The 25,335-nt window shown below is 31.3% G+C and overlaps 2 protein-coding genes across 4 annotated transcripts in view; one reads left to right on the forward strand and one right to left on the reverse strand.

The window, feature by feature from the left end:
• LOC115877076 (GATA zinc finger domain-containing protein 14) overlaps positions 1–11,530 on the forward strand; it is a 21,396-nt gene extending 9,866 nt beyond the window's left edge. For all 3 annotated transcript variants that reach the window (XM_030893150.1, XM_030893152.1, XM_030893151.1), the window contains 9 exons: positions 738–1,117; positions 4,687–4,876; positions 4,964–5,157; positions 5,664–5,801; positions 6,085–6,189; positions 6,256–6,385; positions 6,607–6,726; positions 6,791–6,907; positions 10,728–11,530. In XM_030893150.1, coding sequence (XP_030749010.1) covers positions 738–1,117; positions 4,687–4,876; positions 4,964–5,157; positions 5,664–5,801; positions 6,085–6,189; positions 6,256–6,385; positions 6,607–6,726; positions 6,791–6,907; positions 10,728–11,092 — 1,739 coding nt within the window. In that variant the 3' untranslated portion in view covers positions 11,093–11,530. The remainder of the gene's footprint in view (positions 1–737; positions 1,118–4,686; positions 4,877–4,963; positions 5,158–5,663; positions 5,802–6,084; positions 6,190–6,255; positions 6,386–6,606; positions 6,727–6,790; positions 6,908–10,727) is intronic.
• A 3,981-nt stretch (positions 11,531–15,511) lies between these two features.
• LOC115877082 (transcriptional repressor protein YY1-like) lies at positions 15,512–24,829 on the reverse strand. Its single transcript, XM_030893161.1, has 7 exons — positions 24,291–24,829; positions 23,184–23,369; positions 22,302–22,444; positions 22,164–22,243; positions 21,421–21,540; positions 21,150–21,260; positions 15,512–16,645 (listed from the first exon to the last, which is right to left on the reverse strand). Exons 1-6 carry the CDS (start codon positions 24,739–24,741, stop codon positions 21,155–21,157), a joined length of 1,086 nt encoding a protein of 361 aa, XP_030749021.1. The 5' UTR covers positions 24,742–24,829; the 3' UTR covers positions 15,512–16,645; positions 21,150–21,154.
• Between the last annotated feature and the right edge of the window lie 506 nt (positions 24,830–25,335).

Genomic DNA, 25,335 nt, shown 5'->3' on the forward strand with positions numbered 1-25,335 from the left:
AACTGAAGAAAACTGACTGAAGGAATTTTTTTGTCTTTAGATTAAACAAAAACGAGATAAACATGATTTCGAAGCCAATTGGTGCTATAAATGATCTCAAAGAGTTTCACTGGTCTCATTATTGCAAAAAATTATTAACAATTATTGTCTAAGAACCTAAATTTAAGATAAACATGATTTTTTTAGGCAATTTGTTCCAATAAAACCATCAAATTTGCTGTAATGCATCAAAAACCTTAAAATTTGCGATGAATTGAACTTTGGCCTCAAATAACTCTTAAACTATTAGGTTTCTCGAAAAATCATAGATATTTTTTGTAGAACGTTCAATTCTCTACAAAAATATGATATAAATTTATGACACACAACCGGCTAGCAATAAAATTCATAAGGTGCAGAACAAAACTTTTCCATGGTATTCTTATGGAAAATAGAAAAACGTGATGTGGGCAGTCTTAATATTAAGGCCTCAAATTTTAAGTAGTATCTTTTTACGTCAAATTGAAACTTTAGAGCCTTTTTGCAAGAACAATTTTTTTTTTTTATTTTTTTGAATCACTCTAGGGTCATATACTAAGACACGAAAATCTAAAGTTTCTTTTTCTAAAGCATTTGTCGCATTTAAATGACAAGGTACAAGTTGACCTTGAATTGTAATCTCTCGTAAAACGGACTATAGATTCCTATTCCTCTACATAAGATCAGGTTTTAAGCGTTTTAATTAATGACTTTTTTAGCGAAAGAATCGGATTCAGATTCTTCGTTGCAAATTTCCGAAAACTCAAGCCCGTCACCTTCGCCCTCTAGTACCCAAACTCCGCCACTGGAAACCAGCACGCCCCCTACAATTATAGAAAATAATACGGTTAATTATAGTTCTTCGGTACCTACGACAGGAACGCAATTCGCAAATTCCTCGCTTTCGTCGAAGCTGTCTAGTAGTTTGATTGGTGATCATCTGGAGGACAACTCGTACTTTAGTTCGAGCGGTTTCAGTAAATTACAGAACGCTCTCGATAACCTAACGGATAGGAAAAATAAAGATGAACTAAAAATAGGCGAGGTCGAAGGATCGAGAGTTTTAGGGGAGATGTTACAGGATGATCAAAATCACCAGGTACTTTGAAAAAAATAAATACTAGGGCTGGTTAAAGGTTAGCTTTGGGTCGAGATTACCGTTTGTAAGAACAGTACAATGCTTTTGTAATGTACAGGGTGGTCGAAATTAGTCTATTTTAACAGAGAAAACCTATTTCCTGACTAGATAGAGCAAAACTAACATAGATGTCATGGGCTCGATCTCTGAGACACGTTTAATGGCGTAAACCACCCGTTGCTATTTCCACTGGCAACAGAGAGATATGGTTTTTTTTTATTTTTTTACCATCTTGAAAATTGCCTATAACTTTTTTTATTTCTCGGAATAAAAAAAATCTGTAAAAACGTTTTTAAGGCGCTTTTTTAAGCACAATCCAGTGGCTTAGTCAGTTTTTTTCTATGCTTGCTCTTTTTGTCAGAATTATTAAGAAATATAATTTTTTGAATAGAAATCGTAGTTGGCTATGAACTTAAAAAAATGCTGCTGTTTAACCCTTTCCAATGATATAAAGTTATGTGTATCTATTTTTAAGAATGACAGAAATATTAGGGGGTTTTTATCTTTATATCGAAGTGGGCTTTGATTTTGAGTTGACCTATTTGCCTAATTATTTTTTATCGCAATTTAATATTCTATATTATTATTTATCTGCATAATTAAAGACTTTTGAAAAGGTAAATTAACATTCTATTAATATTAGTAATTGTAATTATTAGTATTAGTAATATTACAACTGAAACTGATACAATAAACAAAGAACAGTATATTTTGAGTGACAATATAATTCCCTGCCAAGTACGTTAATAGCTCCTCTAAAGTCCCTCGGTTCATTTAGATCGGGGTTCAGAGATTTATTATTCCATAATGTGAGTTGAGTATACTTTTTGAAGCCAGCCAACTATGCCTCTCCTTGGCTCTCTCTTCATCAACACCAATACATGCCTGTTGCCTTATGTTATTGCATAATGTACTTATAAGTATTAATTGTTCTCTATGTGTGCTCTATGTGTTATTGTTCTCTATGTGTGCACTAATAGTTTTGTTAATGCTTTATATTTTTTATATTTTTTTGTATTTTTCATTGTTTTTTTTTGTTATTATATTTATACATTTGATATATTAATTTAAGATAAGGTAGTAGATATTGATATTATTTGTTAGGTTATACTGTAATGGTACTCGGTTAACTAAGCAGTTATTTACTAAAATTCGCCGAGGATTATTAAAATAAAGACATATTATTATTAATATTAAATATAGTTTTCTAAAAAAATCAACGATGTTCAAATTGAGCACCGCCTTGTTGATTACACAATAAACATCTTTTGCGCACAGAGTTACAACGATTTATTATTAACTGATTTAATAAGTCCAAAAGCTTGTTTAGTATCCTTCTGCAATCTCTCGTCCCAATGGTTCTCCTATATATAAGGTCTTTTAATTTCCCCCATAAAAAAGTCGAAAGGACCTAGCAGGCTAAGATATCACAGGACTGCTCTGATGAGATATCACAGGACAAAAATCACAGGACCTAGCAGGCTAAGATATGGGCCCCTTGTTCCAACCCAATTTTCTCTAAATTCTCCATTTAATAGTTCAGTTGTAACCCTGGCGTTTTAATTGTAATTGATAATACTAATATAGAATGCTAATTTACCGTTTCAAAAGTTTTTAATTATGCAGATAAAAGATAAATAATAATATAGAATATTAAATTGTGATAAAAAATAATTAGGCAACTAGGTCAACACAAAATCAAGGCCCGCTTCGATACAAAGATAAAAAAACCTTAATATTTCATTTCTTTCTTTCATTCTTAGAAATAAATACACATAACTTTATATCGTTGGAAAGGGTTAAATGCCAGCATTTTTTTAAGTTTGTAGCCAACTATGATTTCCATTTAAAAAATTATATTTTTTATTATTTCTGTTAAAAAGAGCAAGTATAGAAAAAAACTGACTACGCTACTGGATTTTGCTTAAAAAAGTACCTTAAGAACGTTTTTACAGAATTTTATTATTCCGCGAAATACAAAAGTTATGGGCAATTTTCCAAATGGTAAAAAATTCAAAAAGACCCCGTATCTCAGTTGGCAGTGAAAATATCAACAAGCGGTTTACGCCATTAAACGTGTCTCAGAACTGGAGTCCATGACATATATGTCGGTTTTGCTCTATCTAGTCAGGAAATAGGGTTTCTCTGTTAAAACAGACCAATTGCGACCACCCTGTACAGAACAAAGAGAGAACAGTAAAAACGTTGTCAAATTGCTAAGAGACGTGAAAAGGGATCGACCCAATCATTAGTTAAAATTCTAGGGAAGGATGTAGTCATGCGTTCAGCGTCACGATTTAATTACGTCTCGTGATACTTTATTTGTTTATTTATTAACGAGTCGTAATTTTCCCTATAGCTTGTATTTTTTTAAGTGCAAGTTAGAAACACTTGTACTTTTGGTAAAAATAAGCGGAATTGAGTTGGTGTTCGACAGTGGTCGCACTATTACAACTCTAAATTCAAAAATCGATATATCGAAATCCATTAGAAATAATTAATTGTAGTTTTTTTCACAAAATATTTCTGCTATATTTTCTTCGCAGACAGTATGTGAAAATCTTTATAAATAAAAAAGTTACACAATTGCTGAAAATTGCTATGCACTAAAAGTAAATGGATGGGTTTTTTAAAATGTTTGAATTGAAAAAAAACAAGCCTATCGAATTTTTCTTATTTAAACATCCTGTAAAAGGTCCGAACTTCAAAATAAAAATGAAGTTTCAATATCTAAAGTGGTTCTTGAGTTATCGCGTGTTATGTGATATAAAGTTGAGTTTTTAAATTATCGCCATTACTGACGGTTTTCTCGATATCCTTATAATTCGATTTCAGATGCTCAGAAACATATCTAATGATTTTATCTAGCTATCTTTTAAAAAAAAGTATTTTAAAAATAAGCGAAATGTGGCAACACCGCCGTATTTCTCTCATTCCGACTTAATAGGATCTCTATGCGATTTACTTCCACACATGTAAATACCGACCCAAAAGTAAGAGTTGCCAGCACGGTATATTAAAATACAGTTTGTAGCTAAATTATTTTGTTTCTTTAAAAGTTAAAGTTTCAATGTGTATTATACGAGGGAAAACAAAATGTTGTTTTGATGAAAGTTTGAAACACTCTGATAAAGTTAGGAATTTAAAAACCACTCTATAATGAAGGTGCATCTTTTCTCAATAGTTTGTTTTTTTATTCATCCTGATATCCTTATTTATATTGGAGATATTCGGTTCTGAAGAAGACAGTAATAATTTACAAATTAAATTATTAAACTCTTTATCTTCGTAGGTGTGTTGATTAGGACCAAAAGCAAAGGCATTTGCTTTTAATGCTAAAATTGTTGTAAATTGATATGCCAATAAAAATAAAGCTATTGAGATGAATCAAAAAACAAACTATCAAGAAAAGATGTCCCTTGATTATAAAGTGACTTTGAAATCTCTTACTTTATTAAATAATTCCACAGGGTGTTATATACGTTCACCAAAATAGATAGAGTCGAATGACCTTTATTTATTTTATGTAGGTATTAACTGACACATTACCAGCAATCAGTACCACAGAAGACTGGGCAGCTGCTTTCGGTTTCGCAGATCAGCAACTAAGGGAACACGATTTGCTCCAGCAAAAATCGCCGCAAAGAGACGTCAGTAATTTATCTGGTTTCTCTAGTTATGGACCGTTAGGCAACCACCAAGACGATAGTTTTACTAAAGGTAAGTCTCTTATTTTACTCTACACTCGTTTAATTGCATCGTTTTTAAAAAATGTTAATTCCTTTTAAATTGTTTTTTCTCATTTAGGAGTGGACAATTTTTCTGGATTCTACGAACTGTCAAAGCTTCAGGAGAATTTGATGGACGCATTAGCAAACAAAACAAATGGATATAGTGTTAGACCGCATGAAAGTAATACGCCCCATCCTAACTATATTTCGAATGGATTAGATCATAACATGTCAAAATTCTTCAGTGACTTCCACAAGTATAATAGCAAGGTATAGTTCATATCAAATAAACTTTTAGTCACGTGATTCAGCTTGACCGACACAGCGTTGCCTACTTTTACATATTTTCTTTTAATCAAAATATTTTAGGAAACAAAAATAAATTAATTATAGATATATAAACAGTTATTATTTACATCAGCAAAACTCAATAAAGGGCCATTACTACCGCTTCATCATATTCTAATAAGGTTGCGATGAGTTTTTTGCAACGGCTATTAAGCTGTCTTGTACACTTCGCACTAAAAGAGGTTCTAAAAAGAACAATGTTAAAAATGTTTAAGCTTAAAGTATCACAACACAATTCATTTAAACCAAAAACTCGTAATACAAAACTAAAGTAGTGTCCAAACAAATGACAATGTCAGGAAATAAATAAATAAAAGTGGCAACTTGACATTTTTGACAGCAGAGCTACCACCTGAATCCCCAGCGGAAAATTTAAATTCCTAATGACCTAAATTATAGTTTTGACAATACAATCAATATTTTTTTAGGAGCCTCCTAGTCCATCTCCCTTCCAAAACGGTATAAACGGAATACACAACCCCTACCACATATTACCACAGAAACAATTAGAAGAACAGTTAATGAATCTCGGCATCAAACAGAATAGTTTTATTGGACCACAAACGGTTTGTATCAACTCTAGATGTATGTTTTACGTAATTTCACTAATAAAAATCTGTGAAAAACTTATCTTTCATCTTTGAAATACTGACAGAGTGTCCCAATATTGTGTGGACATAGAACTATACATATTTTTTTATTTTTTATTAATGATTTTTCTATAGTTATTTTGTATTCACGGTATATTGGAACACCCTGTATATTGTAAAGAAAAATTTCAATTGTTAGATAGACTCTAATCAAACGTTTTTTTTTTTTTGGGCTTTAATATTACTTTCTTTCATGTAGACAAATTATCAAAATGGAGTCCCTACACCATCGTATTCTAACGGAGACAGTGCTGTACTAAATGCTGGCGTAAATCCTTTACATAATTTATATCAAAAACAACAGGTATTTTATATCCCAGAAATTTTAATTTAGAAAATTGAAGGCTAATATTATTTTGTTAAATTCCAGTTAATTTCGCAACAATCTCAGAATTCCAGAAACTCAGAGGCAGAACTAGACTTCGATCCTTTCCAAGAAACACAGAAGGCTTTGGCTGAAATGATGGCGAATGAACAAAATCACAAAACATCTACCAGTGGTAAGTATTGTTTACAATATCTTTTTTATATTTTTGTATTGTTTTGTTTTTTAATACCGTGTAATGTTACAGAAGGGCGAATTCACATCCTTGACAGTTCTGTTTGACATTACAGTTAAAACACTTTAATTTGATTTCAATTTTGCGGATTTGTTTTTTTTATTATTTATTATTATATTTATTATATATTACGATATTTTATACAATTGTATTCATCTCAGGTCGAACTAATACACAACAAATGAATGGTTATGTTCAAAATAATCAAAATGGCAACCACATACCTCCACCTCCCCCTGGATTTTTACAACAGCAACAACAGACGCATATGAACTCATTTGGTAATGTTTGTAACATTTTTTTGTATATGTAATTTAATTTTATTAACGTATATATACTTTCTAGGAAGCAAAATTTTACCATTTTTAAATATGTCAAATAGTCAACAACAACAACAACAAATAAACAATTTGCCAAATGGTTGGTCTAGTAATTTTAATACACAAGTTCAACAACAAAAAAGTAAGTTTTTGTATTTATTGTTAAATAGAAAAATTATGAGATATGAAAGTTAGTTTACTAAAACGTAATAATATACCGGGTGTTTCATTTAAAATAACAAAGATTCTACTATAAGGTCTTATAAACTTCGTGGATAAAGCGATGTCATATGTATATTACAGATGACTTTGTTTACGGGACTTTCACATGCATTTTTCGATTTAATTCTTTCTAGAACAAGATTATCGTATAAGCCTATCTCTCTCTCAGAATACGCTACTGAGCATGCGCAGAACGATATTAGACATGAATGTTAACTTGGAGCGTTTTTTCGCTGCGCTGACAACAATCACTAAAAATATGGACAATTAAATTTTTTTTTCAAGATATAACTGATACGCGTATTTATTATTTTGAAAATATTTGTCATATTATTTCAATATACGTCTTTATATATATATATGGTCGTTTTTTAAACCGACTTTTATTCAGTCAAATGTATATTTATGTTAGGTAACTTAATCACTTTAAACATTATTATTTTTTTCTTTGAATAATTAATATACTAGTAAATATTATCTAATAAACAATTAATATCCGAATAACAATATTATTTTCTCTAATTTATATATTTATATTATTTATATCCAAAATAAAGACAGACGGTTGGTCTGTCAGTGTCAAGGACAAAGATAATCAGATGGTCGAATGTCGCTGACGTGTCTGCAACAAAAATGAAGCGAATTTACTTATCCACGAAGTCTATAAGATCTAAGGTTCTACCTAGTGATGGGATAACTCAAGCGAAAATTCGCTCGAGTACTCGATTATTGAAATAACCGACGAACGCAAGCGATCCTAGAATGAAATAAATTGAAATCCGATTTTAATGTCGCATACTCAATAAAAACCCGAGCGAATTTTCTACATACATTGCAGGTAGCAATATATATTTGTATTATATACAGGGTGTTTCAAAACAAATGCGAAAAACTTCAGGGGGTGATTCCTTGTTCAAAATAAAGGGTAGTTTGCTTCATAAACGTTGGGTCAAAAGTCAACCATTAGGGAGATATCGCGGTACAAAGATGGCGGAAAAATAATGTTCTTATATTTTTTATCTTGAAAACGAAAAGAGATAGACTAATGAAATTTTATGGAAGCGTTACTGTTATGAAAACACACATTCTGGTAATTTTTTTACTTTTTTAAAATGAGTGGAAGGGGTTGAAATAAACTACCCCTATCATTCTTGTTAACGAAATTTAAAGAAAAATCTTATCAAACACATGCAAAAAAATTAATTTGGATAGTTTAGTTTGTTTAGAAACTTTTTTATCTCTTGTATTTTTTTTATAAAACTCACCGATTTGAAATTAAAAATAAAATGTAAAGCATTACATGTCAGGACTAAAAATATTTTTAGATTAAGAGTCTAGTGATAATAATGATAATAAAGTACTCGATTATTGAAATAACCGACGAACGCAAGCGATCCTAGAATGAAATAAATTGAAATCCGATTTTAATGTGACATACTCAATTAAAACCCGAGCGAATTTTCTATTGCATTTAGTAATATATATATTTATATATTATATATATATATATATATATATATATATATATATATATATATATATGTATATACAGGGTGAGTTTCCTACGATGTTCTCTATGGGTATCTTGGAAACTACTGGAGATAGAGAGTCGGTTAAATGGGGAAACAATTGCAGTTTTGTGGGGTCATAAATAAGTGCCTTTCAGATTTATGAAAAAGTTCATGGCTTACTAGATATTTTGAAAAAAACAAATTTCGGCTATTTTAAAAATTGTCCCTAATTCTATTATAAGCTATTTTAGACAAAGTTTGCAGATAAAAGTTGTAGATAATCACATCCTTAATGAGATCGTGTCCTCTGTTTTTTTCTAAAGCCTGTCATTTTTGACATATCACACAAACATATGTTTTTTTAAATGGAAACCATAGTTGGTCATGACTTCATATTCTATAATATGTTTTCTTCGAAAAATTACTGAGTTATAGTCAATTCTTATCATTTTTTTTGTCAATCAATATCAATTTCACTTAGTTAGCCATGGAAACAAGTTCAATCACCGTTATTCTCAGAAATGTGAAGCTGCCACATTCAAACTTTGTAAATTAAAATAAACAAAAATTGTAAATATGAATTTCTCAAATGACGAAAAGCGTGTAGATACTCGCGCATCAATAGTGTTTCCAAAATGACTTTCATTATGCCCCCCCCATGGGCCTCCTCGATCACCTGACCTATCCATTTTAGATTTTTTTATGCGGTATGGTTAAAAATAAGGTTCACAAAAGAATTTATGAATTAAGAGAGGCACTCGAAGTGGCGGTACGAGAGAAGTTTAATTAAGTCAACCGGTCCTTTTGTGAGAATAGGTAATAATTCAGTTTTAAAAAGATGTAACTCAAAACAATGGCGGATTTTTTGAACATTTTCTAAAATAACTTAAAGTGTATGCAGTGACTGCAGCGATATTATTTTTTAAGTTTTAGTTTGTGTAATGTAAATTCTAAAGAACCGTTTAGTAATATATTCTGACTTTTTATAAGTTATAAATCACAAAAGAATAAGAATGCCATGCAATCTAAGTGAAATTAGTCAAGAAATATAAGAATTGGCTATAACTAAATTTAACTTTTCTAACAAGTCTTGAAAATCGTTCTCTAAAAACATAACATAACATTCACCGGTCAACGTATCCTCGAAAATGTATGGTCAAGAAAAGTTGAACCAATAATCTTACACGCTTTTCTTCATTTGAAAAATTCATATTTACAATTTTTGTTTACTTTAATTTACAAAGTTTGGATGTGGCAGCTTCACATTTATAAGAGCAAAGACGATTGTTTCCATGGCTAACTAAGTGAAATTATTTAAAATGATAAGAATTGGCTATAACTCGATAATTTTCGAAGAAAACATATTATAGCTTATATCGCTGAAAAGCTTAAAAAATGGCAGTTTTTATAAAGTCATGGCCAACTATGGTTTCCATTTAAAAAAACATACATATGTTTGTGTCATATGTCAAAAATGACAGGCTTTAGAAAAAAACGGAGGACACAATCTCATTAAGGATGTGATTATCTACAACTTTTATCTGAAAACTTTTTGTCTAAAATAGCTTATAATGGAATTAGGGACAATTTTTAAAATAGCCGAAATTTGTTTTTTTCTAAATATCTAGTAAGCCATGAACTTTTTCAAAAATCTGAAACGCGCATATTTATGACCCTACAAAACTGCAATTCTTTCCCCGTTTAACCGACTCTCTATCTCCAGTAGTTTCCGAGATACCCATAGAGAACATCGTAGGAAACTCACCCTGTATATTTATCCGTTGCGTATCTGTGGGACAAAGTTTTACGCCCTACATCGACAACGCTTTGAAATAAACTAAATCAAGCGATCAAGCGAATCGCTCGTCGCTTGCTACTTGCCATTCATCACCGAAAGAATTTGCCCTGCGCAGGCAACTTACTGCTTGGCGCTTCGCGTTAACGAGTACTTACAACAAGCGACAGACGAAAAACCGTATTTTTAAATATGAGCGATATTTCGCTCGGTTATTGCAATCGCTTGAAACTCGAGTACTCGATTTATGAAATTAATATGTTTTTCCCATCACTAGTTCTACCACCTTGATGTGACAGCGTCATTGTAACGCTGAAAATATTTCTAGATGGATGAAGCAAGTGCCTTTATGTAAAAATCCAAATTTCCAAAAATATCACCGGTTTTCCATAAACGTGCCCTGATCACCCAATATTTTAATGTTTTTTTTTCAGATATATCAAATACAGATTGGAAGGTACTAGACCCGGCAATCCTATCTTCCAGTCGCAACAGTTATCAATTAGCTCAAATGCCACCACCTCCAGTGAGAGATCCTTACAACAACCCTGCCATGTTAGGAACCCAACAAATTGCACAAAACGGCTTGATGAGAACGGCCTTCGACTACCAGCAACAGTCACAACACAACAACAGTCCCTTTTCCACATTTACGCAACAGATACAGCCGAATTACAATACATACACACACATAAATACACAACAAAATTTGAGTTGGTTCACAAACGACTTGAACTCACAGATATCGAGCCCACCCGGTTTCAGGAGTAGTCAGGCAACCAAACAACAAGAATGCTAGGTTTTCGTTAGCTTTATGGATCACCATGTATATGTTTAAATTAGTTAATATTAAAAAAAGTTTCGTTTGAGACGGAAATTTATAATGAAGAAGGTTTTAGAATTATCTTTAGAGCAATCTTGATTATAAATTTTTGACTAATGTATATGTAAAAGCGTCTTTGTGCAATATGATTTTATTATAATAATCAACATGATGTTTCTGGATTTAAAAAAAAATCTACTTAAGAACTAATTAGATTTTTCTATAGTACTATCGGTATGGTCGATCCATAGGGAAGCTAAGAGGAGTATATTTATTGTTTGTCGCCGCCAGGTACGTCTTTCTACTCTGTAAGAAAAGGAAATTCATAGCGGGTGCTTGGTCACGAGAAATTTAACTAATATTCTATCCATTTCAGTATATTGAAAATAAAACAGCTAATGTAATACATAAAAACATTGTCTTTTATTTATTATCCTTATTAAATTGGCAAGGGCCGGGACTGGTTGCAGTTAAGGAAGAAAACATCCGAAAAGGGGCGACCATCACGGTCTATCTGCCGAGAGGGAAAGACACCACCTACCTGCTGTCTTATCATTAGTGATGTAAACTTTAGTTACTTTTATGGACTCGTAACTACTAGTTACTTTTGGTAATAGGACTCGTTACTTTAGTTACTCGTTACTTTGGTATTTAGTATCGTTACTTTATAATCGTTGTTTTGTGTACAGGTTAGAAGACTTGGGCTTGACGTGAAACTTCGTTACTATATGTGCGCGGCGATCTTCGTTGCATGCTCGGTTTAACATATAAGGGGTTTCTACTTTCTTCTAGTGTAAGGGCTTAATAGGATAATTTCAATACTCGGTATTCAAGTACTGAATAATATGTTTTTAATAATATGTATATTTTTATAATGATATTTATGTTAAATAAAACTATGTACTATTAATAAAATTAAAAATAAAAGAAAACAAATCAAAAAAAGAAAATATGTGTATAATAAATATAAAGTATTTTTTTATACTCTCTCTCTCTCTCTCTTTGTATTACATTAATAAATAGGCAAACATTAAAGAGTAAAAATTTAAAAAAATGTATATATTTTTGTCAAAATGTAAAAATATTAAAAAAATGTATATTCCTCTGTGGCGGATTCATCTCTTCAAAAAAGTCCTTTCGATTAACGCCCGGCAGTGTTTACTAAAAATTACTATTTTTATTTTGTAGATTTTCTTACAGTGTAAGTGGCGAAATATCTATTCTCTTTTGAAGAAGAAAAATATTTGCTCTGCTTTTTCAGATGTTAACATTTTTTGTGACTAACGTGAATCCATTTTTAATTAATATCTAAGACATGTTAATCTAAATACGTGCATACAACTTGTTCTGCTATTGACTTGATTTTTTAGAGTTTTTACTAAATTTTATGTAACAGTAAATATAACAATTGACGAGCACATGGGAAAAACGATGAGTATCCAGAAATGATAAATGTTCAAGAAACCGTTTTTTTTATTAATTCAAATTACGCATGGACTTTTATATCCGAGTTTATATCGTTTTTCCCATTTTTAAATGCCTGTTTCTATGTGGCCGTTATCGATATTCCCGTTTATTTAGGTACCAAAAGGTGTAGCCCCCCCTTTTTGGTACTTTCATTATTTTTCCCGTGTGCTCTTCAGTTAGTAATAAATCCTGTAATAAATTATATTTGCATATTTCTTAAGTTATAGCATGTTTTGCTTTTTAGCTGTTGCATTTAACTTGAATTATCTACCTTTTATCAAAAGGTAATAAAAAGGAAGTACTTGGATACCTTGTCTTGCCATTGTCAATTTTTTTTAGTTTTTACTAAATTTTATCGAACAGTAAAATTTATTACACAATTAACTACTAACAGTCATAATTACTGTTCATGATAATCATAAAATTTTGAAAAAATTCCAAAAAAATTGACAATGGCAACACAAGTTGTATACAAAGGTACTTTTATTACCTTACGATAAAATTTGGGCTTTCTGGGTAGGTAATTAAAGTAAAATGCAAACATCTATAAAGCAAAACATGCTATAATTTAAGAAATAGGCAAATTATTATATATATTAAAAAAAATAACTTATTATATTTATTTAGTATACATTTTTCGTATGGAGTTTCCATAATAATTATTAATAATAATTAACCTATTGACAATTCCATATTCCAAAGAATTAGGATAGAATAATATCTAATATTTTAATATTAATGTATTTACCATAATATGTATAAGTAGAGTCTGATAAGGAAAATACATTGTAGGTGTGGAGCCTGGAAAAGTGCCTTAGGATTTATAGGATCCCACAGATATGCTGTTAATCAATAAAACTAGTACTGTATTTTTATTTTTCTACTTGTTATATTAAAGTTCCTTGGTATTTTTAGTTGATCCCTCGTATACGGCCAGCGTTCTGACTGATAAAATAGCACTTCCGCTGCACCCGGTAAACGTACAAATTTTTTGTCACTTCGAAGGGTCACGGGCCGCCTTTGAAGTCAAAATAACAATAGAATTCCTTAGAGTGGGCCAACTAATATGTATTCTTTAAACTGTGCTAGTAGCCTTACTCCTTGTCAAATCCTTTGTTCTTTTTCTGCCTCTTTGTATGACCTTGTTCTCGCGTCCCGTGACCACCGACGTAGCTGTATAGTCGTGGTCTATAACTAGGCAAAGTATAGTCGTGGCACTCGCCATAGTTTCACAGAGATGTATTTAGGAAAATTTGAGTTTACAATAAAATAAAGTAAATTGATCATCGAGTAAAAATTTACTTCAAAACAGAATATTTTCACATTTCGGGTAAGTAACAATTCTTCTGTATTTGAAAATCTTCTGATGGGAAGAAATGCGGAAAAAATACATAATGACATTTAATTTAAAACAAGTTTAATTTTAACATTAATGTGTTTGTTTTGTAGTAATATATTGGTTAGGTGATTTTCATTGGATAACTAATACATTGAATAACACATTGTACTAAATGATAAAATAACATATTTAAACTTCAATAATTGCTAATGAACATTACAGAAATTTCAAAAGAGAAAAGAAGCAAGAACAATGAGAAATAGCAACACTACTTTCTCGCGTAATAAAAGAATAATTTGTTAGTTATGGTTACCGAGTCCCGAAGGTACCGAAAGAACCGGGAATCAATAATTTCGAGTCTCGGTTTCTTGATATCTGAATAGAACCGGGAATTTCCGGTTCTGAACCTTAGTTACCATATTATCAAGAAATATTTGTGCAGTATATTTGTGCTTTTTAACCATTTTTTAAAGCATTTTCCGCCTCAACTCATCGGTTTTCCCCCTGAACCCTTCATATTCATTGTCACTTATAATATTCCAAGAAATTTTAGGAACAAAAAACAAGTAAAATTATTTTTAAAAAACTAATTTATTTTTATTATTATATTATGTACAGAGGCAAATCTTACAAGCTAATTTTCACAAAATTTACAATCTCCGTTAAAATTAAATAGAATAATTACACTTTAGAATGAAAAACACCACTGAAAATTAGGTATAATTCAGAATCACACCAACCAATTGAAAGACAAATCTTGTTTAAGAGAATAATCAACATTTGTTTAGGTTTGCCAACAATGATTGACCAATTTTATACAAATTTTGAATGTACAGGGTGTTCCACTAAGAATAGCTCTCGGCTGTATCTCGGAAAGTATTAAGCCGTAGGGTCTGCGGAAAAAATACTTATAACTAAAGAGACTAGGAGAAATTGCTGGAAATTATTTTCAAATGTGTAGAACGGCCGCTAGAGGGCGCAACTGCTATAAAAAATAAGAAAATGAAGTTTATACACAATTTTGCCTAGATAAGGGGTGCTAAAAATAATAGCTTCATAATCTTCAGTAAATTTTGAATATTTTTTGTTAGGACCATTTAAAAAAAACAATCTAACCTTCCCCCACCACGTTATTTTAGCAGATAAGGCGAAATCATCGAACAAAAAAGATCCAAAATTTACTGAAGATTGTGAAGCTATTATTTATATAGAAAACGCCACGAATGTTTGGGAGTGATTTATCGCTTGATGAAGTTAGAATCGACACGCGCGCTATCATTTTTACATTAAAAACGTAAATTTTTACCGCAGACGTAGGTTTTTAAAGGCCCGGTCTAATCAACTGCCTGTGCGCTCCTCCTACTTATTCTAAAATGTTAGCGTGATTGACAAAGACGATACTATATCGCGTTTCTTTGATTGGTTCGTTTTTGTGCGTCAGTCCATTGGTGTGCTTGCAGTGCGATCAACGGGGCATTCCATTTTATATTTATAACCAAATATATGTTTTGACAAGACTTTGACAGTTAAAACAACAAATTACAACAGATTATATATTGATTATTATATGACTTGAAACACCACGGCACTGGAATTAAGTTTTAGGTGACCTTGAACAGATTAGCTCACATGGTAGCGACCGATGAATCACTCCCAAACATTCGTGGCGTTTACTATAGTACACCTTATCTAGGCAAAATTTTCTAAAAATTCCATTTCTTATTTTCTATAGCAGTCCCTCTAGCGACCGTTCTACAAACTTGAAAATAATATCCAGCAATTTCTCATAGCCTCTTTGGTAAAAATATTTTTCTTACGTAAACCCTACGGCCAATACTTTCAGAGATACAGCCCACAGCTATTCTTACTGAGACACCCTGTACAATAATTATTTTAGAATGTACTATGCAAAATAATTTCGTTCCTCCCATTATAAATTAATCTTCTACTGAAGACATATTCTTAAAAAATAAATAGAATTCCAAATAAAAAAAGTCAGTCACATTATAAATACGAATAGTCAGACAGACCAAATAAGCTGGGAAACCGAGTCTTTAGCTATAAAATACAATATGATGAAGAAGTTTCATAATCAAGTGCGGTTTTATGTTATTTAGCATATAAACGTTTATTATGACACTTCATCTGTCAAAATAACGCCTCTCTTAACACCTTATATCATTGTCACGTGTCTCAAAATGACAGATAAACAATTCTTATTAAAAATTACATTAGAATTTTAAGCCTGTTTGATTATTAAACTTTTTCATCATAACAAATCATTCTATACTCAAAAAGCTTCATTTCTAACGTAAATAAACTAAATGTCAGTAAAATAAAATTGTCAAATAAGTATTTGGAACAAGCATTAATACGTGATTACTCGAATTTGCGTGTTTTTTACTTAAAAAAAATGCACACACGAAAAAAAATAAAATAAAAGCCATGTTACACAGTAACATGACACACTATCTTAACCTTATATGTATATATGCAAGTTTAAAAAATAAAAAAAAACATTTTTGGTTTATACAAGGTAGGTTAAGTTAAAGTTTAATATTAACTATATACAATAAACCTGAAATGAGGTACCTATAAGTTTACTACTTATTTTTTTATAGTGAAATAACTCCGATATCATTTGGTGTAACAATGTAGCTGCTTTACGTTGAGTTACGCCATTTTTTTGTATCGGACACTGCAAAAGTAAATCCACTTAAAACCTGAAAAATAGAAAAAGAACATATTTAAATGAGTTATATCAACTTATCAATAGTAAAGACAAGTTAATTATCAATAAGAGAGTATCATAAGCTATCTCTACAGGGTCTGGCAATATAGCCGGAGAGCTGGCAAAGTTAGAATAATAAAAAAAATAAAGTTTAATAACTTGTGAACCCAGAATCATAAGTCTGGCTGGGTGGTTGGGGGTATTTCGCTACTGCGCAACCCATAACATTTGCAAAAAAATAAATCAAAAAACATTCTTTAGGCAACTTGAAATTTGTTTATTCTTAAATTTTAGCATCTATTTAATCTAGAAATAAGTATGCCAGACTTTTTTTTCGGATTTACAGTGTAACCCGACCGTTCCAAATATGTTTAATTATTGCTTATTACACCTGGAAAACATACTTTAGGCATTCTAAAATTTTTACAGCGTGTTTATTAGATGATATTAAAAAACATGTGTTAATTGCCAGACGAATTCAACGGGTTTTAATACTTGCCTGACGCGAATAAAGATTTTAAATGAGCGCGACAAAAAAGTCTTATGAGTATCTATAAGCGCGAGAAAGATAGTTTATTGAGACCCGTCGGCAGCCGATGCGGCTGATGTAACAGTATTTTGGAGTATGTACAGGTGGTTTCAATAAAATTGAATACGATTTAAAACATATTTTTATTATTTCGGGCAGTATATTCTATGCTACCAGTCCCCCATTTCTCTACTCATGTCATGCTGACATTCTGTAAAAATTTATTTGCCACTTTGTCAAAAGCAAAGTTGTTTTTTACAATGTCACAATAACCTTAACATGTCAAAATACTTGACACATTAATATACACTGCCCAAATATTCGAAAAAAATGTGTGAAGAGTCGTATTCATTTTTTTGGAACCTTGTTAGCTGTACTTCAAATTTTCATAAAAACAATTTTTTTTCGGTTTCATTTCAATTATTTGCAGGCTTTTAATTCAGAGATTATTTTGTTGGAATTAAGTTACCATGTACAAATATGTATTTATAAATTAAATATTGATGTGCATAGTGTAAATAGTTTAGAATAATTACTGCAAATAAATATTTTAGTAACTACTAATTTCGCTACTAACTACTAAATCACAATGGATAAAAAACATTTAAGTTGTGTAGTTTGTAAAAAAGTTATTGTTTTTGATGAAGGCAGACTACAAAAATTTAAAGAATTTTTAAAAGTGCGCCAACAACATGGTTTAAAATTTAAAGAAGTGGTTTTACCAGAATACGTCCCGACAAAAGGGTACCATGTACAGGGTGGGTCAAATTCGACGCTTTTAAATGGAAACACCCTTTTCTATAGGAGATAGATAAAAACTAATATCGGTGTCTGGAGCTCAATTTTTGTCAAAAACATGATGGTGAAAACCGCATATCGATATCTGTTACCGTTTCGGAGTTACGGGGTGTTTTTCAAAAATATGCATTTTTAACAAATCGCTGTAACTTTTTTACTATGGAAAATTTTGTATTTCTATGAAAACATTTTCAAAGCACCTTTTTACGTAGAATTTAATGGTTTAAGTGTATTTTTTTTTAAATTAATAATTTAAGAATTATCAACGGAAAATTTGATTTTTTATATGGAAAACCCTGTATATTTTTAATTTATTGAAAAAAATTAAAATTACCTTTCCAAAAATATAACACCCTTGATATTTTGCTCGATTCCTCTTCGAGATATAGAGTATATAAAAATTCGCCCGCTTTAAATAAGTAGGCTTTGAACGGCACCGGCTGTAATGCAAAAAAAAATCTAGCTGTGAGCATCAATTAAAACGAAAATAATATTAGCTATGAGAGATGCAGAGTCTTATAACAATTTAAAATATATTAAACCAACATCAACACATTTAAACTATATCTAATAACAATAAAAATAAACAGCAAACCAAGATATGAGATTTTGCTACAGGTGTTCGACATATCGATCGTCTTCTGTTATGGACAGACGGGGCAGTTTCTGAACATTTCTCGCGGAATTCATTACTCAGTGGGGGTGAAAGATACCCTCTCATAACTGCTAAGTATTTCTAATTGTTGTCTAGATTATACGGAAGAATAAGGAACCTTTATTCTTCCGCAAATATATCCATAGGATTAGATCCATGGGCACTAAGTCAGGCGGCCTCGACGGCCAACGGCTGGGATTTTGGTTAGCTATTCGATTATTATTGAAATTGGCTGCAAAAATTTGCTGATAACTTCAGCGTTCAAAGGCGGTGCGTCGTCTTGCTGGAAAAATATGTTTTCGAGTTGCATTAAGGGCATATCATTAATAAGGGGTCCAAAGCCTACTAGGTAAAAGTGGCGAACTTTTAAAAATTGTATATTTCGAAGGGGATTACAACAAAATATCAAGTGTGCTATATTTTTGGAAAGGTAATTTTAAATTCTTTTCAGTTAATTAAAAATATAGAGGGTGTCCCAAATAAAAAATCAATTTTTCTGTTGATAACTCTTAAATTATTAATTTTAAAAAAAATTATACTTAAACGATTAAATTCTACGTAAAAAGGTGCTTTGGAAATGTTTTCATAGAAATACAAAATTTTCCATAGCAAAAAAGTTACAGCGATTTGTTCAAAATGCACATTTTTGAAAAACACCCCGTAACTCCGAAACGGTAACAGATATTGATGTGCGGTTTTCACCATCATGTTTTTGATGAAAATTGAGCTCCAGACACCGATATTAGTTTTCGTCTATCTCCTATAGAAAAGGGTGTTTCCATTTAAAAGCGTCGAATTTGACCCACCCTGTACAGTGCTAAAAAATTAGTATTCTGGAATTTTATTAAAGTATCATTGTTAACCTTTCTAAATAGATTCAAAAGTAAGTAAAAGTGCTTTACTTTTATGCTTAGGCGTTAAAATGACTTTTTTATATTGTCAATCAGGTCGCAAAAATTAATAATAATATAATATGTCACAAAAGTATAATATTAATAATACTTTTGTGACGTTTGAAAAAAAATATATTTTATATTACGCTAGTTTTTAAATAATTATTCGTCTCTTTATTCACGCTGTAAAAATTTTAGAATGCCTAAAGTATGTTTTCCAGGTATAATAATTAAACATATTTGGAATGGTCGGGTTACACTTTAAACCCGAAAAAAAGTCTGGCATACTTATTTCTAGGTTAAATAGATGCTAAAATTTAAGAATAAACAAATTTCAAGTTGCCTAAAGAATGTTGTTTGGATTTATTTTTTTGCAAATGTTATGGGTTGCACAGTAGCGAGATACTCCCAACCCCCCCAGCCAGACTTAGGATTCTGGGTTCACCAATTAATAAACTATACATTTTTAGTTATTCTAGCTTGCCTAAAATATGGTCTCTAAATATGTCATCAGCTCTTAGGCTAATAGTGCGTCGGGCATCTGTAGCTCCTAGAATAAAAAATATTGAGAATTTTGTTTAAGTGCAAACGTCCATTTAAAGTTAACTTCTTTAAATGGAACACCCTGTATAATATTTTTTATTAGATGGAGAGTTAAAAAATTACTATTTTGTGTATTTAAAATATTTCAAAATTTTTAATTGTTTCGCAAATACATGCAGTATTATTTAATATAGCTCTTTCAAAAGTTTTTACTGTGGAAAACGCCATAATATGAAATATAAAACCGCGAATATCTGCGAAACCGTTAAAAAATTTAAATACTCTAAATACAAAAAATATTCATTTTTTAATTCTCCATCTATTGAAAAAATAATGTACGGGGTGTTCCATTTAAAAAAACGAAGAAAAATTATTTTATAATTTAGAAAGTTTGGCGTAGAATTTTGAACATACTGTACGATTTACAATTACCATATTTATAGCAAAGTAAGTACAGATCATTTAAAGTAAATACCTAATATAGTTTTAATTTGAAGACAGTTCTTGTATTTTTTATATTTTTTTTAAGAAATGCTGATAAATATATATTTTTAATTTATTTATTATCTTTAAAACTATCGAAATATATTTACTCATATCTTAGGATTATGTAAAGCGATCTGAAAGGAAGCCAAAAATTAATAATATACAGGGCGTTCCATTTAAAAAAAATTATCCCGATCCACTCTTACTTTTTTGAGCCACCCTGTAGACGTTAAAATATTTTTGTGAAATACACCCTAGTACATACTTTAGGTTTGCACTTAAACAAAAATCTCAAGTTTTTTATTCTAGGAGCTACAGATGCCCGACGCACTATTGCCGAACCCTGTATAACTTATATCAACTTATCAATAGTAAATGACAGTTGATGATAATTTCTGATAATCCTTTCTTAGAATTATTTCAGAATCTTTTATTTTTTTTTGAATGTCGATAAACGAGATTACTCAAACTTTTGTAGTAAAGCAAGTTCTACAGGAATATGTATATTTTTTTTATGAAATAATAATAATAATAATAGGACGCAGAGTACTTATTTCAATCAATGGCAATAGTATATTAAATATATATTTACCCATTTTAATCAGTATAAACGATATATTCGGGATCTGCCACCTCAACCTGCATGTATGGTTGCATTATTTGAATATTGTTCGAAGATCTCGATTGGGTATTGTTCCTAGACCTAAAAATACTACTCATAAGGCGACGAATGTTTCAATACAACACTAAAATATGTAATGGCATGAGATATAAAGCCTAGATCAAATAAAAATCTTTTATTAACTATAAATTTAACTTGGAAAGTATGTAAAAGACTATATTTGATAATATAATTGACTTACTTGGCTTTAGCGTGCGTCAAAATATGACTCTTCAGGTTAGTAGACTGCGCGAATTTCTTGTTGCAACCGTCAAACGGGCAGACATATGGCCTATCTCCTGTGTGTATTCTAACATGCGTCCTAAAAATTAATCAATATATTATTACGCAACTTAAAAAACAATACGTTATATTTGTTATGAGTAAAATAGATGCTTGGATAGTTTTAATTTCATATTAATTTATAAATTTTATTTATAAAACTCAATGGCTAAGCTTCCAAAACGACTATGAGTGCGCCTGTAAAATAGAAGTAATTTTGCAATCATCCTTCAGTTCTATGGTATATTCAGAAAAATTAAAAACTATTGAAGAAGGACCTCCAAAGCATATTTTGAATATAATACTAAATTAAAATCGTGTATTCGTCATTTTAGTGAAAATTTTTATAAAAGTGAACACTGGTTATGTGGTTGCAAGGCACCCAATGAACTTTTTGTTGGTCTTGTCTATTATTTTATCTAACAGACATGTTCACAGCTTTGTTTTTTTACATTTTAGTCCTTTTTTTAATTGGTTTGATTATTTTTTCAACCTGTTACATTTTTATTTTAGTTAACTTCAAAATTAAAGACTTTAATAAAAAAAAAAGAAAAAATTACATCCCCTTGTGTTCCACACCATGCTATGCCGCTGTTAAATTGCTGGTAAGTTTTAAAACCAACCAAGTATCCATTTTAGCGGTACTATATCTAAATGGTTTACCTCAAGTTAAAATCAAGGCTAAACCTTTTACCGCAGCCTTCAAAAGTGCATTGAAATGGTTTCTCTCCAGTATGAACTAACTAAAATAAATTCATTTTTAATTAATAAAAAAGTTTTTTTTGCAATAATCCGTTTTACCTGATGCCTTTTTAGTTTGCTACTCTCTACAAATGCTTTTCCACATTCTGCACAAACGTGAACTCTAGGCCCGTGCGTGTGCAGATGCTTTCTCATGGCTGAGTTATCTCGAAACATCTTGTTGCATCCTTTGTGGGGGCAGGCTGAAAAAAATGGCGAGAATTCCGCTTCAGAAATCATAATTAACAGCGAATTCGATAAAAAAAATCAGGAAAATTAAAATAACTTGTCAAATTGTTTGACAAATATGTCTTGGTTTGAAAGAACGCGCTAAAAACGACTTGATTGTATGATTTGCCAGAACCTTTTATTTCCTGGCCCTAAACCTGGTCCTCAAAATTGCGTGGTCTGGATTTTAACGTGCAAGACAGTGATGTAAACAGCTTAATGTGAAATCAAATGTTTAAAAAACAGATAAAAGTTGAGTTGATACATTTCTTCCGTGCGGTATTGCCAGATTTGCATCAAAATTCAAACCGCACAAGTAGGCGTTTATGAAAAATGTTGCATCTAGGGTTGGAACTTTATTCATTAGTTACTCGTTTTGCTACAGCAGTAATAGACTATATTTAGCTTAGATATATTATCTTCGTTTCAGAAGTATACATGAAAGTTTTTAAAATAGTTTATTTTTTTCTATTCACATTTTCCTACAAACGTAAAAAACCGGCAACACTGTATGCCGCTTTTTTATTTTGTCTCTTTGTCTGTCAACCGGTCATTTATATTTATCTCTGTCGCAAGAATTAAAATACAGACCAGGCAGATGAAGTGATGATTGATTTCCCTATAGATTAACTATTAAAAACCCGGTAAACTGAAAAAAAAACGTAAAAAGCGGAAAACCCGCTAAGTTGGCAACACTGATAACAAGTGACTTACCAATGGTTCTTTCTGTCATGTCTTGATTAGGTTTCCTGACTCTGGGGCTCTTCAAGCCGGGCCTGGCAAATTCAGCAAGTTGCTTGGGATCTGATAAATCTAATCCTGGCATACCATCGGTTGCTATTTTCTTGCCGGTCATATATTCGGTGTAATCTGGATCAGGTTCTGGATTCGAACCTTCATCTAATAGAATACATATATAAATAAGAAAAAAAAATGGAACAGGAAACTGAATTTTTGTGGAAAGTTCATATCCTATAACTTTTTTAATTTTTCAGATAAAAAAACGAGATTTGGTAGTACCTATATGACATAAGGATTGATTGACGTATTCAATTAGTTTCATTTGCTTCCTGTCTCATCGGAAATGATTACAACTTTTCATATTTAAAGGGTATGCTCAGTATTTTTTTATTTTATTTGATAGAAAATGGCATACTGAATAGAATGACAATAATGACATATCAGCTGTCCTCTTCTGACATTTTCGATCTACAACAATCATTTCCAGTGAAACAGGAAATGACCGAAACTAGTTGAATAGGTCAATAAATCCCCACTTATGTCATTGTATTAACATACCAAATATCGTTCTTTTGTCTGAAAAAATAAAAAAATTATAGGGTTAAGACTCTTTTGGAAAACACCCAGTATAATCCGCCATTATTTTCAATATTTTTTTTAAATAGCTTCACAAAAAAAGAAAATAAAACACCTGAAAATGTTATCTAATTGAAAGCGAAAATAAGTATATAATTAAAATTAAGAATCTAAAACAAAATAAATAAATTGAAGATAAAAATACAAGATGGAGATGGCCGTGACAGTCCTCCATTGCAAAAGCTTGCGGCCATTTAAAATATGTCAGAATATTTAGTATGGCCGCTTATTATCAAAACAAGTCGCTGGAGTTCCTTTAATTTTACTTATAACTTAAATTACAGAAGAAATTTCCCAATTTTTCATGGGCGTTGAGAGTTACAGTGACCCTTATGACCTTCAAGTGGTTGGGGAATTTGAAACGCATCGTGGAAAAATCCCGTACTAGTTGTCTGGGTAATTATCTACTTATTATAAAAACTCTGTATCTATTCTATCACCTACCGTCGCTTGCCCCAGAAGCCCACATAGTTACTGAAAATTCGCCTTCCATTGTTTTGATTTGCACCTGTTTCTGTTCCCATTTTCTGGGTTTTGTTTCCACATGCATATCGCTCAACAGGAACTCGTTTTCTCGCCTTATTATACCCCGACTTTTTATGTGCTTCCGTTTCTTGGAGGGCCCCGCCGTTGTCTCAACGTACAGCTCAGTTTGATCCGGGACAGGGACTTCGTAAAGATTCAGAGGATCCCCCGAATCATCTACAATTTCTTCGTGCGTTTCTAAAATGAGTTCTCGGCCTTCCAGACTTTGCATAGACATCATAGGCTCTCCGCATTCGACTATAGTTTCGACCGTATCACTCATATCCACGGGAATCGTCTCAATTTCAACGCATTCTTGAATGTCCGGCTGTATCTCCACTTCGCACATTACATGTTGGTGATCCGCCATAACTTTTATGTTTATAAAAGATGGACGAACAAATATGGCCACGCACAAATACCACAATGGCGGACATCCACTGACTAATGAACGTCACCGGTGCCAGAATCAAGCTAGACGCCTAGCTTTTCTTTTGTTCTTAAACGTTTCCGACATTTACCATTTCACTCTGGTAAATGAAAAGTAAATAGGTCATATTGAAATCGAGAGAGATAAAGATATGATCCAAAGGGATTTTGACTGTGTGACTCAAATTTGCTATTTGGACCAGTGCCTTCTATTAAAAGATCAGCCTACGGGCGGACTTTTGTTTACTTCATCAGCTGTACATACTTAGATATTGGGTTAGATTCGGTTTCATATTTTGTCGGTTGATTTTTGGTTTTAACTCTTTGATTTTTGGTATTATTTATTATTGTAGTGCAAAAACTAATTATTTTGGTGTTGAAGTGACATAAACTACTACCAGATATATGGTCACTCTCGGTTTCTGCATAAAAAAAATAGAAATTTTAAAATTACACGTTGTGCAAGTGATTTAACCTAAAAGTGCCCATACATTTTTTACTTATCGTGATTTTTGTGTGTGTTTTTTAAGACTCT

The sequence above is a fragment of the Sitophilus oryzae genome, unplaced genomic scaffold, assembly GCF_002938485.1.
Source record: "Sitophilus oryzae breed Bouriz unplaced genomic scaffold, Soryzae_2.0 scaffold_1442_pilon_pilon, whole genome shotgun sequence".
Classification (NCBI taxonomy): domain Eukaryota; kingdom Metazoa; phylum Arthropoda; class Insecta; order Coleoptera; family Curculionidae; genus Sitophilus; species Sitophilus oryzae.

Excerpts from the sequence above, each read along its gene's own strand:
- LOC115877082 (XM_030893161.1), bottom strand. The coding sequence starts at position 24,741 with ATGGCGGATCACCAACATGTAATGTGCGAAGTGGAGATACAGCCGGAC. Across the intron at positions 21,541-22,163 it reads AGCCTTGATTTTAACTTGAG|GACGCATGTTAGAATACACA; the intron begins GTAAACCATTTA and ends ATTAATTTTTAG. Across the intron at positions 21,261-21,420 it reads TTGACGCACGCTAAAGCCAA|GTCTAGGAACAATACCCAAT; the intron begins GTAAGTCAATTA and ends TAGTATTTTTAG.